The 19402-nt window shown below is 42.5% G+C and overlaps 1 protein-coding gene across 1 annotated transcript in view; it reads left to right on the forward strand.

Moving 5' to 3' along the window:
* Positions 1-19402, forward strand: part of PRRC2A (proline rich coiled-coil 2A) — a 3202076-nt gene that overhangs the window by 2440962 nt on the left and 741712 nt on the right. Inside the window, exon 26 of the mRNA XM_044082142.1 lies at positions 6485-6644. Coding sequence (XP_043938077.1) covers positions 6485-6644 — 160 coding nt within the window. The remainder of the gene's footprint in view (positions 1-6484; positions 6645-19402) is intronic.

Consider the following 19402-nt stretch of genomic DNA (forward strand, 5'->3'; position numbering starts at 1 on the left):
TTCTCACGAGCCCTCTCCACAGGTTTGCAGAGACATTAGGCCTCTGGATGTATCTCAAGATACTGCTGCCTCTTCTGAAACCTCTCCAGAGTATCCCACTGAAGAGGTCCGTCAGAAGAGGACATGCAAGAAGAAGCATCTGGAGTCAACAGAAGAGTCTCTCACATCTGACACCGACCTCGATGAAGCAGATGTGTCCCCATGATCACCTCCTGATGATGTCTCTTTTGAAGACATCCTGGAACTATTAAAACAGAGAGGTGATTGGCAGCCCTCCACCCCTTCAGCTGAGGAGTGCATCTTGCCCATCAACTTCTTGGATGATTCCTCCTTTCGATGAGCTAATAGAATTAATCTCTCAAAAGGCTTGGGAGACCTCAGACCCCAGACACTGTAGACTCTACTCCTAGAAGGCCAAATAAATACATCATGTCGCAAAAGAAAAGGATTTTCTTACAAAAGGTGTAGGAGTTGATGCCATGGTCGTGGTGGAAACCACTAGAAAGGAACTGTCTGAGATGAAGTACCCCTCTATCCATCCTCCTAATAAGGACTCTAGGACCATGGATAGGTATGGGAAGCGTGTCTTCGCATCAGTGACCTTTGCTTTGTGGTCACTGAATTATCTTACTCACCTTACCAGGCTGCAGAGGGACCTGATTAAAGAAGTATCAGACTGCCTCCAAGGAGCTGTAGCTGATGCAGCGGCAGAGAAAGTCAGTGGTCAGCTTGCTACCTTGAATTCAATTGTCAACTCATCCATGAGACTTGTTTCTTATGCAACTGATGGAACAAGTAGGGTAGCAGGCTCAGGTATCTCACTTAGGAAGCAGCCCTGGATGCATCTTTGCGATTTCGTAGAGCCCTTCAAGTCTTCCTTAACGCCCGTTTTGACGGCTTATCCCTTTTTGTGCCAAAAGCGAAGAAAATGCTCACCAGGTGTGAAGAAGAATGTAAGTCCTTGTCTGCCATTGGAGCATATTTTTCCACTCCTACGAGACCTTTTCCCAAGGGTCAAAAAGGTAGTGGGAAGATGTGGTTCAGAAAATCTCAGAGGTCTTACCAAGACAGACAAGGTGAAAGCTATGCCAGAGGCAGAGGGGGGAACAATAACAGAAGATGCCGCCCTCACGGCAGGGGGGCCCTCAAAACCAAGGGTCCAGAAAACCTTTCTTTGGGAGACCTTTCCAACGCCCCTGAAGGAGTGGCCGATTGCTCGCCTCTGGAGGCAGTCTGGGGGGGGGGCATTTGTCCCTGCACCAAGAAACTTGGCTAAAGATAATGAATGACAGATGGGTGCAGGGAATAATATCCACAGGATACAACATCCCCTTCTCCCTTCCTATCCCCAAAAGCAAAGTGGTTCCAGATGTTCCACCCAGTCAAAAGGAACAAGCAACTATACAAATTCAAAAGTTGCTAACAGATAATCATCCAAGAAGTCCCCGCAGGCCAGAGATGATCCGGAACTTACTTAAAATTCTTTTTAGTTCCAAAAAGAACAGGGAACCAGAGCCCCATTGTGGATCTCAACAATCAGAACAAATCAGTAAAGACGACCAAGTTCCAGATGGTGACACTGCAGTCGATATTTCCATTTCTGGAAAAAGACAATTGGATGTGCTCTGTAGACCTTCAGGACGCATACTGCCATATTCGAATGGACAGGCGGTCCTGGAGATTCTTTCGCTTCTGGCTTAGGAGCCAGTCACTTCCAGTTTCGAGCTCTGCTCTTTGGTCTCACTACAGCCCCCAGAGTGTTAAAATGTATGGCAGTGGTAGAATCCGCGTGTTTCCATACTTGGATGACTGGCTCATAACTGCTTTGACCAGGCATCACTTACTCCAATCAAGGGATTATGTCCTTCAACTCTGCTCCTCCCTGGGCATTACCATAAGAATCCGCGTGTTTCCATACTTGGATGACTGGCTCATAACTGCTTTGACCAGGCATCACTTACTCCAATCAAGGGATTATGTTCTTCAACTCTGCTACTCCCTGGGCATTACCGTAAATTACGACAAATCTGTGCTAGAACCATCGCAAACCTTACTTGTTCATAGGAGCAGAGATGAACACTACCGCTCAGATAGCAATTCTTTCACAAGACAGGGTAGACTACCTCTGTCACCATGTCAGAATTCTTGTAAAGAAGTCCAAAGCCACGGCAAAACTAGTTCTCCAGGTCCTGGGGAAAAATGGCTGCTTCCATCATACTAATTTCCCTAGCTTGCCTCCACATAAGGGTTCTTCAGTGGATGCTGTTGCTCAGTGGTCAATCTCAGAACTTGACTGTCTCACAAGATCATGATAACCAATGCCTGCAAGAAAGACCTCCAGTGGTGGATCCACTCACCGTCAGTACTTCGAGGCAGTCCCTTTATTCCTCCACAACCACTGGCTACTGTGACCCATGGATGCTTCCCACATAGGGTGGGGAGGGGGGCATTTTCTGGGGAAGACCGTTCAAGGCATCTGGCAAGATCACGAGGCTCACTTGCATATAAATGTCCTATAGATGAGAGTGGTGCTTCTAGCATTACAAGCATTCCAGGACACTCTTCCTATAGGAACAATTGCAATCCAGACCGACAACATGTCTGTAGTTTGGTATATCAACAAACATGGGGGAATCGGATCATACCCACTTTGTCGAGAAGCTCTCAGCGTCTGGCATTGGGTGATAGCTTCCAATCACTTTCTAATAGCAGCACACATTCTGGGGAAATCCAACGTGATTGCGGACAAGCTGAGCAGAGCCATTCTATGGCCACGAGTGGTCCCTCAATCAGAAAGTAACGGAAGTGATCTTCCACAAATGCGCCCAGCCTTGCTGCGACCTTTTTGCATCACCCAACAATGCCAAATGCTGCAACTACTTCACCCTGATCCCTCCAACGAGGAGTCCCCAAGGGATGCACTTGTTCATGATTGGCCCCAAGGACTTCTTCATGCCTTTCCTCCAATTCCTCAATTCCAAAGCTCCTACAGAAAGCGAGTTTGTTTGAGACGACCATTATCCTAATTTCTCCTTACTGGCCTCATCAAATCTGGTTTCCATTTCTTCAACCTCATCTCTGGGACGAACCCTGGATTCTAGACCCAGTTCTGGACCTTCTGACACACCTGTCTGGGGTGGTTCATCCCAACCTAGATGCCCTGAAATTGGCAGCTTGGCTGCTCCAGTTCCCCTAATTCCCAGGTTTCCATCCCTCTCCAGTCAAGCGTATCATTTTATCATACCATAAAACATCTACTCAAACTTTACAGAAGCAGATGGAAGAAGTTTGTTATATGGGAAGACTGTAAAAAAAATAAATGATTTTACAGCAACCCGTTCATTCCGTGCTACAGTTTTTGTCTGAGATCTTCAGTGATGGCGCAGCGGCAGAACTCAGTTAAAGTTCAACTATCTGCGCACACTAATTTTCATATAGGAGAAAATGACCATCTTGTCATGTCGCATAGACTTTGTAAAGCTTTTTTGAAGGGCACTGTTATGCTAAGGCCTCTATACAAGCATCCAATCCCCTCTTGGGATCTTAATTTCATCTTATCCAACATTATATTTCCCCCCTTTGAGCCCTTGGCCACATGCAATATGAAATATTTCTCATGGAAAACTCTGTTCTTGGTAGCAATTACTTCAGCCAGAAGGGTATCTGAGTTGCAAGCCTTGTCCATTAAAACCTCCTTACCTAATCTTTCGCAAAGATACGGTGTCATTTTGCACTAATCCATCCTTTCTACCCAAGGCGGTAACAGAAAATACCCTTAACCAATCTATAGACCTTCCAATTTTCTTTCGCAACTTTCAAAACGGAGCGTAGTCCTTGCATCTCCTAGAGTTCATAGGCAATTATGTTTCCATTTAGACAGAACTTCGAAATTCAGGAACTCAGACCAGCTTTTCATCTCATATTTTGATACAAGGAAAGGTCATTCAGTTTCAAAGTCACATTATCCAGATGGCTTTCATCCTGTGTGTCCCATATTTACAGTTCTAAAAAGAAAGCCTTCCCAAATGTTGCTAAAGCCAATTCCACTAGATCCCTGGGCACGTCTGCTGCCTTTCATGCTAGACTACCATTAGATAATATCTTTGCAGTGGCTACTTGGGCAAGACCTCATACCTTTATTACTCGTACCTTTATTACTCATTACAAAGTGGATTTGGCCTCTAGGAGTAGAGCCTCCTTTGCATCTCTGGTTCTGAGGAATATTCTGCCATGAACCACCCAAGAGTTCAGTTGCTTGGGACATGGTCCCACACGTGAGAATAAAGATGAGATTGACAACATCACAAAGAAATTGTTCTTACCATAACATTCTAACATTCCATGTGTGTTGTCCGTCTCGTCCTTTAGTCTCACAACCCTCCCTCCTCCCCCTGCCTAAACTCCTGGTAGAGTAATTAACAAATAGGAATTCAGCAGAGCCATATAGCCTCAGAGAATGTACCCTATCAGTCTGATTCTAATTTTATGGCAGTAGGTATATCCATATTTCTGTACATCAGTAAATTGCTACCATGTGAACCCTTTTTATGTGCTGCTGGGGGGCAAACAAGGTCTGAGGTAATTGGGGGAATGCATTATGCGTAAAGAATGAGGCCCATGATCTTTGCTGAAGACCTCGAACTGGAGTATTAGCCGAGACTGATTCGACACACGTGAGAATAAAGGACAAGATGGACAGCACATATGGAACGTTATGGTAAGAACATAACTTCTTTTTTCTTGTTCTATCTTGGCCAGAAAGATTTTTGAATTGGAAGCCCAATATGCCAGGATGTTTGCATCATTTTCACAAGAACAGTGCGTCTTTGAGGACAAGCCCTTTCTTCATGCTCAGAATAGCCTCTGAATTGTCCTTTAATCTGTCTCCATTTTCCCCCAGATCATAGGAAGTAGGTGAAATTTGTATCTGCTAGCTAAAATAGCATGCCATATCAGATAAGGAAATTCATTCAACTGCAGTCATTCAAAAAAGTCAATATTTTATGCAGTCTCACCTTGTAAAAGAAAATAAATGCAACTCCTTTAAGGACAGTGGCTAAGAGCTTTAAATCATGTGACAATCATACTGTCCACTATCTAATGCACTCTGCCATAACTTAGGTCACCCCCTCCCTTTAAAAAAAATATGTAGGATTTAATTTCACTGTTTTGATTACCTAGTACATGTTGCATTGTAGTAGGTTAGTGTGTGTTTATAATGGCTTGTTTATCCATGAATTATATGTACTGTTTTTTCTGTTATTAAATACTCCTGTTGGTTAAGTTTGTAACATCTTGTATTTTATTGCTGTCTTCACTGTCACTGCCCTGGTCATGGGTGAAACGATTCCTTAACAGTTCATACACCCAGTTAAAAAAAAAATTAAATAAGGGAGAGATGATTTTATGCATGACAGACATGCATAGAAGTACTTAAATCAACTTTCCCAAACTGATCATTTGTTTTATTGTCCAAGTTTCCAAATGGTGGCTAACATTATCTTCCTCTGCTGTAAATATAGCAAATCCATGATTGGACAGCTGAAGAGTCGCACTCCCAGTGCAGCTGCTGCACCTACAGTATTCTTTCAAAAATGGTTCTGCCCAGTTTTGTGAATGTGTTGCAGAAAACATCCATATACACATTTTCTATGCAGTGTAAAAGTAAATGCCTAATTCAAAATGAAGACAGGGTTTGCCGTGGCAGTGCTACAAGGCATAATTTAGCTTACCCACCTTGTCAGTTTTGGATCCACTCACTGTACTGTACTTACCCCTTCCATTTTAGGCATAGGTCTTTTTGGTGGTAGTGATACAGTTGTATAAGCACACTTGCAACCGTAGATGTTTGAAAAAATATGATTATTGCTGCAAAAAGGTTCCCCCCTCCTCCCTTCTGGCAGTGCCCATATCATAAACCTGCCATTTTTACTTTGCATAGTTACTGTGACAGTATGTAGTGGTGTACCTAGCTTTTACAGTATGATGTCTGAATTTTCTTTGATACTGCATGCTTTTGAGTCTGGCAAGAGCTGTGCCTTTAATATATTAAACTTTGAATGGGAGCAAGAGATAACTTTCTTTTATTTGGGTCTGGGCACAAAACAAAGTAAAAAAGAAAAACAGAAGATAGTTCATTCAGATTTTCTCCTTTATGGACAGACTTTTGTCTGATAGCCACAGCATGGAAGGTGACCACATGCAGCCTTCAGGCATCAAACTGTTTTTTTCAGATGCAGTCAGCCTGATGTCTATCTGCAGGTAACCCTTATTTATTTTATGGGTGTCCTAGAGGGGAGTGGTCTTGCTTTCAAGATGTATTTTGTTATAGGGAGTACCATAACACAGCTATACTTTGAGCTGTATTCCAGTGAATTGGAAGATGTTTGGATTTGCCAGAAATGTGTTGAATTCCTTTAATTTCTATTTGAAATATTCGTATTGTATAGTTAAAATTAAACTTGGTTCTTGTTTACTTATGTAGCCGGAATCCATCCCTAAAGTGTGGGAGGCACCTTCACAGCTTTCTGTTGATGAGCATCCTGGAAGAGTTGGTGAATCTTTGCCATTTGTAGATTGTGCTACTTGCAACAGTGCACCTCTGGAACATAGCAGATCCCTGCCTGCTGTTATAACACCTTCAGGTATGATATTTTCAATGTATTTGTGATAATTTTCAGCACTGCAGTTTATAACCAGAATGATCGGATTCATCCGGTCTAGCAATCACAATTTGGCAAATTTATTGAACAAATCCACTCAAAGGCAGATGCTTGGTGGTGCTACACTTCTGGATGCCAGACATTATCGGCACACCTTGTCCCTGAGCTTGTAATTTTTCTGCCACTCAAACAATTCAAATATTAATACTTGTTTTCATCGATGCAAACTTCTGTTTTCCTACTTGAGGAATAGCCAGAAAATATCTGTATGGCCATCAGATTTCTACTCAAAATGCATAGCAAAATTGTCATTGTGCTCCATAGAAACATGATGATATCTTATGTTTATAGCAGTCAAAAATGCTTTGCAACCTGCAGTCACCAAAGGAGAAAACCTTCTCACGTACAGATATGGAAATTAGTGGGAGGGTCCTAGTCACAACTCCAAGTTTCACCAAAAACTTTCAGAAGGACTTGAGCGGGGAAGGTTAACCACAGCTAGACCTCCTTGAAGATAAGTCTGTTTCTGAAGCAGCCTTCCAAGCCATGCAGTTAATGAGCTTATTCTTGACTACTGTAGGATCTAGCCCACATCACTTCTCCCTGTCAGCAGATGATAAGGGAAGTCTTTTTGCAAAGTAGCCTTCCAGAGTACACATGCATAATCAGTGAGGACTCAAGCCTACACCACTTCTCTCATTCACCAGATGGTGAGGGGCTCAACAAAGGTACAGCCATGGGTATCAAACCCAAACGTACTAAGCCTACACCACTTCTCCCATTCACCAGATGGTGAGAGGCTCAACAAAGGAACAGCCATGGGTCTCAAACCCAAAAGTACACAAAATGAGGCAGATGATCAAACAGCACCATGGGTACGTGTAAATCCACTCAAAATGTATTAAGCACATGCTTTCGTCAAAAAGTATACGACTTCATCAGAACAGTGAATACATAACACTCAGTTTAAATACCCTCCCCCAGCAACAGTTAATACATCACATCCTTACCAATTAACTATTTAAAAATGCAGTACACTTGTAAAAAGTTAAAAACCTGTAATACTTTACATAGAATAACCAACAAAAATTAAACTGATTATTGCATAAAATGCAACAATTTAAGTTTCAACAGGGACATAATACTAATCCTTTCATTGAGGACAGGACTAACATTGGCATTCAACTTAATTTGCCACTTTAGTTCTAAAAATTCCAAATATTCCTCTACTGTCCCCCCCCGAGACCCCAAGTCAGCATGGTCTGTTGCACAAAACTTGAATTTTGTATGTGGGAAACATCTGAACATGATTAAATAAAGCATTTTTATTATTCTGTTTGATGTATAAATGTTCATATACACTTTATTTAAGAGCCTTTTTTGTTTTTCCCACATAGAATCCGTCACAGGAATCACATTTAGCAATGTAAACCACCCCTTTTGAAAAACAGTAATACTTATCGGAGTAGATGACCCCAAAATTCTTGATATGAACATTGTCACTTTCCAATATGTGAGGACAGTGGGTACACCTACCACATCTGAAACAACCACTATCTTTATGTGCCTTCCTAGTTGTTTCTAACAAACTCTTAAAACATGCATCATCCTTATATACTATAACTGGTTGGTCACCCATGGTCCTAGTGACCTCCATGTCTAAGGTAAAAAACATCCAACATTTCTCTATGATATTCCTAATATTATAGAAATTAAGTGTATAGTGATTAACAAGGGACCTTGAAAATTTGCCCTGTGTGTCCCTGCTTGGGCTGACTGATGTATTTGCCGCATTAAGCAAGAGCTTGACAAATGTGCCTGATTGCCTTTTAGCTTTGACCTCATTTTCTATTGGATTAACAAATTCCAAGGGATAATCTCTTGTGAGCATCCCACTTAAAATCTCACACACTCTTTGAATTCATCCTCCTCAGAGGTCATTCTGGTAATCCTGACATATTGCCCGCCCCTTGACCAATGCCCTTTTTTGATGCACAGGGTGCCAGCTTCGAAAGTGCAATAGTGTATTTGAATAAGTAGGTTTTATTTTACAGGACATCATTTGTAACCAAACTTTAAGGGTAATGAAGCCCGATAAAGGTGGGAGACTTGTTATCATGAATGTTGCTGATTACAATAGTAAGATGTTTGATTTATTGTACAGTGACACCTATGTTGAAGCTTCTGTTAATGAAATGAACATTGCCTATAGGAATATTGACCTTACAGTGGATGAACTTTTGTTCAATGGGTAAATATGTTTGGAAACTCATGATTTTTTGGATTTGAAATGCCAACCATTTTTGGCATTCCAAAGACCCACAAATCCATTAGTAACCCACCCCTTCATCCAATTGTGGATGCGAAGGCATCTAAAACTTTATGCATAGTTATGTATATTGACAGTAAAGTCAAAGGTATCATGGATCAAAGAAAATGGGTCATCAAAGATTCATGGGACTTTTTAAGTAAAATCAGACCTGAAATGTATCACAATAGTTTGATTATGGTCACCATGAATGTTAAAGACCTCTTTTCTGTGATACCGCACACAGAAGGGTTGGAATGGTTCTATGATTACCTGTGTTTTAACACAGAAATGGGGCATAACACAATTTTAACCTTAAGAACTTGCATGAAACTTGTTCTAGAAAACAACTTCTTGATTTTTGAAGGGCACATTTTCAGGCAAAGACAGGGGGTGGCCATGGGAGCATGTGCGCCAGCATTCGCAAACATAGTTCTGGCCTACTGGGAGGACCAGTTTATTATGAACTCGAAATTCAGAGAGTCGTGGGCTCTATATGGCCGCTACCTGGATGATGTAGTCCTTCTGTGGAAAAGTGGTGTGAAAAGTTGGAATGAGTTTAACCTATATTAATATCACCACAGATTTTTTTAAATTTACAGTTAGTAAAGATGACAACAAGCTTGATTTTCTGGATGTGACCATTATAAAAGATTATACGAGAAAGACTTTTATATCAAAATTGTACAGAAAACCTACTTATTGAAATACACTATTGCACTTTCGAAGCTGGCACCATGTGTATCACAAAAGGGCACTGGTCAAGGGGCAATATGTCAGGTTTGCTAGAATGACCTCTGAGGAGGAGGATTTTCAAAGAGAGTGTGAGATTTTAAGTGGGATGCTCACAAGAAGAGGCTATCACTTGGAATTTGTTACTCCAACAGAAAATGAGGTCAAAGCTAAAAGGCAATCAGGCACATTTGTCAAGCTCTTGTTTAATATGGCAGAGACATCAGTTAGCCCAAGCAGGAGGAGACAGGGCAAATTTTCAAGGGCCCTTGTTATTCCCTATACGCTTAATTTCTATGATATTAGGAATATCATAGAGAAATGTTGGATGGTTTTTACCTCAGACAAGGTCAATAGGACCTTGGGTGACAAACCAGTTATAGTATATAAGAAGGATGCATGTTTTAAGAGTTTGTTAGAAACAACTAGAAAGGTACATAAAGACAGTGGTTGTTTCAGATGTGGTAGGTGTACCCATTGTTCTCACATATTGAAAAGTGACAATGTTCATATCAAGAATTTTGGGGTCATCTACCCCAAGAAGTATTACTGTTTTTCAAAAGGGGTGGTTTACATTGCTAAATGTGGTTCCTGTGATGGATTTTACTTGGGAAAAACAAAAAGGGCTCTTAAAGGGTATATGAACATTTATACGACATCAAACAGAATAATGATGGATAAATGCTTTAATCATGTTCAGATGATGTTTTTCGTGTTTCACTGTTGCAGTCATTCCATTTGGGTAATCTGCTGGCAGATTGCCCTCAGTCGGCCTGAATAACAAAGTCTTGGGTCCTGCGTCAGTTGCTGTCTCTTCCATGATGTCAGGTCATCAGGGGTATAAAACATGCAGCCAACGCCATTTTATTCAGTCTTTCTTGCCGCACAGTGCCCGAAGCAGAAGCAGTTCGTAAGTGCTGGTCGGCCAACTCCTGAAATTTTCGCATTCGAGTTTCAGAACCGAAGTCTTCAACTAAAACTAAGTACCCCATTGGGGAAACTTTTTCTTGCTCCTTACCGATGCCAATAAAAGTTAATTGCATTACTTGTGGGAAGCAAATACCTCATAAGGATTTTCATTTGTACTGTATTCCTTGCCTAGGCCCAGATCATAACATGCCTTGCTGTCGGTTTTGTGCTAGATTTAACCAACGCACTATTAAGCGTCTGTATATTTTTGCTTCTAAATATTTTGGATCAAGATTTAATTACCCTGAAATGTTGTCAGTTAGCAATCCAACTACCGGAATTCACAAAAAAACGCAAAGAAAAAGACAGACACAGACTGTCGAGGTCCAAAACCAACGACAAAACTTCTCCTAAGCCAGTCGCCGGTACTCAGTGAGGCGCTTTCACAGCCCCTGATACCCGCTACTTTTGAGTCGCAGGCCTCTACCGAGATCCATGCGGACTCCGGTATGCCATGAGATTCTCAGAGTATTGAACCCGTGGATGTCTCTCCCTTGGATGGGTCCGGAGCCGCTGAGCAGGCACTGGCTTCTGAGGGTGTTTTCAGACCTCAGAATTAGCACTTCATGCTCAAAATTGGCAGTTAATTACCCAGGACAAGTGGGTATTAAACATAGTATCCCAGGGGTACAGATTTCATTTTCGTACTTTGCCAATTCCAAACGGTTGGCCAGATCTGCCACAAAATCAGTGGGCAGAGGCTCAGAAACAAGTTATGTCTCTCATGGACATGGGGGCTATTCAACTAGTACCAGAAAAGGAAAAAAGGACAAGGTTTTTATTCAAGACTTTTCCTGGTACCCAGAAAAGACCATGCCTGGCGTCCAATACTGGATTTATCGATTTTGAACACATTCCTGGACATTCCAAAATTCAAAATGCTGACTTTACAACAGCTACTGCCTATGCTGGGCAGGAAGACTTGGTTAGTGACTCTAGACTGAAGAGGCATACCTGCATATCCCAATAAGGGAATCGTGCAGAAGATGCCTCCGCTTCAAGGCAGGTTTTTTGCATTACCAATTCTCTGCACTGCCCTTTGGCTTATCTACTGCACCCAGGGTCTTTCCCTTTGGCTTATCTACTGCACCCAGGGTCTTTACAAAGTGCCTGGCACCAGTAATTGCATTCTGCAGACAAAGAAGCATACAAATTTATCCTTATCTGGACGACTGTCTCATTTAAACAGAGGACAAGGACACTCTTCTTCAACATCTGGCATTTGTAAAAAGGCTTCTAACATGCCTAGGGTACACAATAAACAAAAAGAAATCCCAATTGATACCCTCTCAAATAATTACATTCCTGGGTGCAAGCTTGAATACAACTGCCTAGATGACTTACCTTACACCAGACAAACAAAGGCAACTTGACAACATACTTCAAACAAATGGCAATAAAAACCCAGTTATCTGCAAGACATATTCTGCAGGCTTTGGGGTTCATGGCATCCTGCATTCTACTAATTCCATATGCAAGACTGCATATGAGGAAACTTCAATGGTAACTAAAAGGTTTATGGAGCCAACATTGTCACAGTCTGGAAACAATGATTCCTCTCATTCCCTGCCTACAACAGGAGTTTCTTTGGTGGGCAGAGACATGTCACCAAAACAAGGGACTGTCATTCACTCTACCCTCTGCCACCCAAACCCTAACCACAGATGCATCAGACTATGCATGGGGGGCCCACCTGGCAGGGAGATGCATTCAGGGCAAATGGAGCCCAAAACAAATGCATCTGCATATCAACCAGAAAGAGATGCTAGCTTTTCAGAATGCTCTGACAGCCTTCAAGGACGTACTTCATCCAGGACGACTACTGATAAAGATGGACAACACCACAGTTGTGTGGTACATAAACAAGCAGGGAGGTACACATTCCTACGCCCTTTGCAGACTAGCCATGGCATTGTAGAACACAGCTTTGACTTACCAAATACATCTTCAAGCTCAATTCCTGCCAGGAAAACAAAATACTCTGGCAGACGACCTAAGCAGAAATCTTATGGACCCACACAAGTGAAAACTGGATCCACAAATCTTCAGCATGTTAACACAGAAATGGGGGAGCCCAGAAATAGATCTATTTGCCTCTCCCCAAAATGATCAACTAGACAAATTCTGCACAAGGACTTAACACAGACAAGCATGGAAAATGGATGCCCTGTCCGTCAGTTGGAAAAACTTATCAGTCTATGCCTTTCCCCCTCTGCCTCTTCTCTCCAAGGTCTTACTAAAGGTCAGACAGGAAAAACCAAAAATGATCCTAATTGCTCCAGACTGGCCTCGCCAGCACTGGTACCCAATTCTAAGGAATACGTCTCAACTCCCTCCTTGGTACTTGCCTCAAATACCTCATCTACTGTCTCAGCAGAACAGTCAAATTCTGCTCACACCGCTCCAAACTCTGAACCTTGCAGCATGGCTGATCATTTAATTATACAAACAACACCTCTCAGTAAATCTGTGATGTCATTTTGGAAGCCAGAAGGCCTAGTACTAGAAAAGCTTATGCTGATAAATGGAAAAGATTCTGTGCTTGGAACCAAGCACAAAGAACGAACACATCGAAGCCCAATATCCCTCAGATTTTACAATATTTGACTGAGATGCTTGACAAGGGCCTATCTTTTTTTTCAATAAAAATCCATGCCTCTGCCATCTCGGCTCATTACAACACGAGCCTCCCCTCTTTTCTCATCCTCTGCTTAAACAATATCTTAGAGGGGCCAAATATTTAAGGCCTCCCAGAAGATTACCAACTCCTGCATGGGACCTCAATTTTGGGCTGGAAAAACTCACACTGCCTCCTTTTGAGCCAGCAGCTACTGCGGATATAAAATTTTTATCTTGGAAAACAGGTTTCCTCTTGGCAATCACTCCAACAAGAAGGGTTTCAGAACTACAGGCTCTCATGGCTCTGGAGCCTTTTATTGCATTTTACCCGGACAGGGTGTCCCTCAGGACCAATCCTTCTCTTATGCCTAAGGCGCTATCCAGTGTGGCTTTTAACCAAACAATTCACCTGCCAACATTTTACCCAAATCCGCAGAACAAGGGGGAGCAGATTTTGCATTCATTGGACGTACACAGACAACTAAGATTCTTCTTAAACAGGACCAAATCTCTAAGAAAGTTTTAGCAACTACTGGTGGCATTTGCTGCAGGATCAGAGGGGAAGGATATATCAAAGCAGACTATTTCTAAGTGGATAAGCCACTGCATTCATTTCTGCTACTTGCACCATGATAAACCTGTGCCCAAGGGGATCAGGTCACATTGCACCAGGGCTTGCCTCTACCTCAGCAGCTTTTCTCATAGGAGTTACAACCAAAGACATTCTAGAAGCTGCTACTTGGAGCTCTGTTCATACCTTCACAAAGCATTATCATTTGCCTCTCTTCTCCAAGTCCAGGGCAGGCTTTGCCACTGCAGTTCTGCAGGGCTTTATAGCCGCACCTAATACTATTTAGTTCCATCCTCCCATCCATAGCTTTAGGATTCTACCCAAATGTAATGACTGCAACAGTGAAACATGAAGAACATAGTACAGTTGTGTACACTTACTATAAATGTAGATGTTCGAGTGTATTCACTGTTGCAGTCCGTGTTACCCACCCGCCATCCCCCTTTTCTATAACTTATCTTTCCTTCACTATATTCTAAAGCCTTTGTGGTGTATTTGCTTTTAGATGAAGGTAAAGTTTATGTTGCTAAAAGTGCATTTACATATATTTCTGTTTATTTATATATGTATATATTTTTGCTCCCCATTTGGGGGGCACCTGACATCTGGGGCAAGAAAAACTGAATAAAATGGCATCGGCTGCATGTTTTATACCCCTGATGACCTGACGTCATGGAAGAGGAGACCGCAACTGACGCAGGACCCAAGACTTTGTTATTCAGGCCGACTGAGGGCAACCTGCCAGCAGATTACCCAAATGTAATGACTGCAACACTGAATACATTCCTAACATCTACATTTATGGTAAGTGTACACAACTGTACTTTTCCCACACACAAATTCAAGTTTTGTGCAATAGACCATGCTGACTTGGGGTCTCGGGTGTGTGTGTGTGGGGGGGGGGGGGAGTACAGGAATATTTGGAATTTTTAGAACTAAAGTGGCAAATTAAGTTAAATGCCAATGTTAGTCCTGGCCTCAATGAATGAATTAGTATTATGTCCCTGTTAAAACTTAAATCGTATTGTATGCAATAATCACAGTTTAATTTTTGTTGGTTATTCTATGTAAAGTATTATAGGTTTTTAACTTTTTACAAGTGTACTGCATTCTTAAATAGTTAATTGGTAAGGATGTGATGTAATAACTGTTGCTGGGGGGAGGGTATTTAAACTGAGTGTTATGTATTCACTGTTTTGATGAAGTCATATACTTTTTGACGAAAGAGTGTGCTTAACAATAAATTTTGAGTGGATTTACACTTACCCGTGGTGCTGTTTGATCATCTGCCTCATTTTGTGTATAGCCATGGATCTCGCACCTTAGTAGTGTTTTGCAGGTCATAAGTGCAGCCAGATTGGACTAAGCCTCAATCTGCTTGGCAGGATCACCAGACGTGGCCTCTGAAATCACCTGCACAAATATCAGAGATATAATGCAGCCTGAATGGTGATCATGCAGTATTCAGGCCTAGGAGCTGTGTGTGGGTATTTTGGCCTTGAAAGCAGCAGTTTTTTTCATAATTCAGTTTACAAACCTGAGTATGTGGGTGTTGGAACAGAATTTTAGATGTCAGCAATGGGGCAAACACTCAGTGGTAAATTCCTATTGTTGGACTGTAGAATAATGGAATTTTCCTAGCCTTTTTTGATCGACACCCCCTTCCTGCAACAGTGACCTTCATAAGTCCTAACAACTTGCACTTTGCTGATGGGTTGAAAGCTGCTTTTAGTTTCCACACTATTAAATGTTTGTAGTTCCTCTACTGAACGCATTCATACTGCTATTGTGCTCTGTGTAGGGAGAGATTTGATGGATAGGTTTTCCATCATTTGCCACTGGTGATTTCTTTATGTACACAGAATGATCCTGATGCTTCTTCCTTTTTGGATACTCAAAGTGATTTGAAAATACTAGGAAGCATTCCACACACAAGGCCTGTGCCCCCCACTTAAAAACGCATTTTACTACACCACTTAGATATTCATCATATTGATCACCACTGCGGTATCTATCCTGCTAAGGATATAACACTAGGCCAGCTTCAAAAGCTTCAGGGCACCTTCCGTGCACCCAAACTGTTAGGCAGCTTGAGCTGAGCTGACTAAGACAAGTCTGAGTGTGAAGCCCTCTTGAGCTTTACAGCCACCAAAGATTACACCCCTGAGACATTTGAGGATCAACAGTTATCTTGTGTTTTCCTTTGCTGGCTATATGAGTTCCCTTTGGGGGAAACCTTCCATTTTCTTAATTTTGTTGATGTTTTATTACTTTCCTCATCTTTAAAGTTATTTTAAAGTAGGGAGTGTTGTTTTAATGGATGGTCTCAGAACTGTCATGTATTATTTAAATGGAATGCTAATTTTTTCTGTCAGTTTAAAAGTGGTATAAAGTGACTGTAAACTTTTTGCTATGGAGAAATGGTGTTTAATCTGGTGTTGTCTTTTCATTCGTTCCTCAACTGATGGGTTTCGGATTCTATCTCAGATCCCACTCAGATGTATTTACTAGACTCTCTGATCCAACTTGAACTCCTCCCTTTACCCATAATGCCCTGGTCAACCTGTAGTACCACATCTCGTTTGCTGCCATATCCCTACAGGCGCGGATTCTTCTCGCAGCACTTGGGGTGTATTTTTCAATTTCAGTGAGTGCACTTTGTATGCTTTTTTTCCTATAGTCTTACCTATATTCGTCACCTCTTCCTCCCTTACCTAGTTTCATGAACTTCTATCTCGTTAGGGTCATAAATCGTAGTTTTTTTCTCTTCTCAGTTTTTCTACTTAGGGTAGCGCTCAGTACCATTAATTGATAATTCTCTTCCTTTCTTCATGCCCTTTAGTGGATAACTTCTTTACCCTACCATTATTGGTAGCTTATAATAAAGAAAAATTGGGGGGTGGGGGTTATTTCATTCTGTCCTTACAATTTTTTCTTGAAATTATGGCTGATAAATCCACTGGGTTTAGGGAATGCATTTCCTGTGGGCACAAGATCCCCAATTATTTTGCCCACATGCATTGCGTCTATTGTCTAGGTGCTTTGCAGTTCAACACAGACTGTTCCATTTGTGCAGGATTTAATTCTAGGAGCCTTGGTGACCATCATAACAAAGTGGTCCTAAAGGATTTGCTACCATCTTCTTCCTCTTCTGTTTCTGGGGCTCAGAGCCCTGCAAAAACACCTAAGACCTCTTTGAAGGTAAAGTGATCAAGAAAACTGTCTCCAACTTGCTTTCCTAAGTCAGCTCCTTCTTTGGTGCCTTCTACTAATGTTCAAAAAAAATCAGATCTGACTCACTCTGATTTGAAGCAAAAACAGTTGGATTCAACATCCGATGATCCAACACTTTCCCATTCTAAGTTTCCAATGATCCAGTCCCCAGGATTCTCTTTGGAGCTTGTCTCTCCTCAGCTGCATTCTCCCGTCTTACAAGAGATCCTGAGGAGAGAGTCTCTGTCCCAATCTACCACTTCCTCCATCAGGTCCACCGACCCTTTCTGAAGCTCAAGTGGACAGGATGGGGGTCATCCCAGCTCATTCTCCCCATCAGATTAGTGAGCCTCTCCTCTGTTTCTCATACTGTGATTTTCTCCTTCTCTGATCAAACCAATAGTTTTGGATTGGAGAACCTGAGAGTGTTGGCCTCAGATCCAAAGATGGCTAGGTCTTTGACTCTGACTGCTTCACTGACTTGTTTGGCACCAATTCCCAAATTCCCTTGGACCAGGACGAGTCTAAGAGCTGATGCATTTTTGCCGGGTGCAGAGGATTAAGTGCGACTCCAAGGTTGTCAGAGCCATCCTTGCCTCTCTTGCATTCTACATTGGACAACTCCGCTCCAACTCCCGCTTCGAGGTAGAGATCCGGGCAGGGTCAGAACATGGTGGCATCTGGAGCTTCAACACTAGTGTGGCCAGCTATGCCTATTCCCTGTTGTCCTGCTGTTGAGGTGGTGGAGAGGGTCATCTGTCATCCGAAAGAGACTGCTACCCTTTCCTCTTCAGATCCTACAGGCCTATCTCCATTGGATCTGAGCTCTGATCCTCTCAGACCTGTCACACAAGGGACAGCTGGTCCTAGCAACTGTCCAGACAGTTCTCCTTGAGGACTTCCACCTCTCTCCAGACCATCCCACTGAGGAGGCTTTCCCATAAGAGAATGTGCAAGAGGAGATGCATAGACTCCCCTCAGGAGTCTCTCACTGAAGACACTGACCTTGATGAAGGGGAGGGGTCCCCAAGGTCTTCACTGGATGATGTCTCCTTTGGAGACATCTTAGAAATTCTCAGGCAGAACAATGGATGGTTCTCAAATTCCCCTTCTCTGGAGGAGTTAGTGTTCCAGGAAGCTTTTGGGTCCAGCCCATCTACATCTTGGATGACTCCCCTGGCTGATGAACTTATCAATCTAGTATATTCCCAGGCATGGAAGGAGCCAGATACTTTAGAACCAGTTCCCTGTCCTAATACGTTCCTTGCTCCCTCTAAGGACAGGCCACGTTGGAGCAGTGGGGTCCCTGTTGATGCCATGGTGGTAGCAGCAGCCACAAAGGAGGAGCCAGCAGAGCTCTTCTGTCCATCCCACTAACAGAGAGTCCATGGTGTTGGACAGATTCTGGAAGCACATTTATGCCTCCGCAACCTTTGCTTTATGTTCTCTGAAATACTTGCATATTTCACTAGGCTGCAGCAGGATTTGACTAAAAAGCTTTCCCAATCTCTAAGTCCATGTCCATGGATGACTACAAGAAGTCGTCTTGTCCAGGTCTAATGCGTCTGAGTTTAATTTCCCATGTTGCTGAGGGTACCTGACTGCTGGTGAGTTCAGTCATACCCATTAGGGGGCATACCTTGATGTGCTTGTGTTATTTTGAGGAGCATTTCAGGTCTTCATTCATCAATGCTTCCTTTGCTAGATCGTCCTTTTTTGGCCCCACTGTTAAGGAAACAGTTTCCCAGAGTTAACAGGATGGAAAGACCTTGTCTGCCTTAGGGATACGTTTTTATACTCCTCAGTGATTGTTTTCCAGGAGTCAGTGAGGAAGGTAATCAAATGCGGTTTGTTAAACCCCAGGGTCCTTTCCAAGGTTCGCATGGGGATATCTCCCCCAGTGGCAGAAGGGGGGGGGGGAGTGCTAATGGAAGATACTGTCCTTGGCCCACAGAACCAAGGTTTCCAGGACACCTTTTAGGATAAACCCTTTCAGCACTTCTAAAAGGTTGCCAAACAGCCCATTATTGGAGGTAGTGGGTGGCACTTGTCTCTACACTCAGACATCAGTGCAGCAATCACGAAAGATGCTTGGGTGCAGAAAGTCATTTTCAGAGGTCATTTCATACCATTCTCTCAAACTCCTCCAAACAAAAGGAAAAGGTTTGCCGATGTTCCACCCAGTCAGAGGGAGGCAGCAGGCCTGTGGCCCATTTGTACATTCTTCAGTGGACTGTAGCTGTTCACTGGTTAGTTCTTCACCACCCATTGTCCTCACCAGTCAAACTCCCATGGTTTTGCAAAGACGACCTATCTTGGTGGATTCAG

This window comes from Protopterus annectens, chromosome 9.part0 (assembly GCF_019279795.1).
Source record: "Protopterus annectens isolate FY-2018-M chromosome 9.part0, PAN1.0, whole genome shotgun sequence".
Lineage (NCBI taxonomy): Eukaryota > Metazoa > Chordata > Ceratodontiformes > Protopteridae > Protopterus > Protopterus annectens.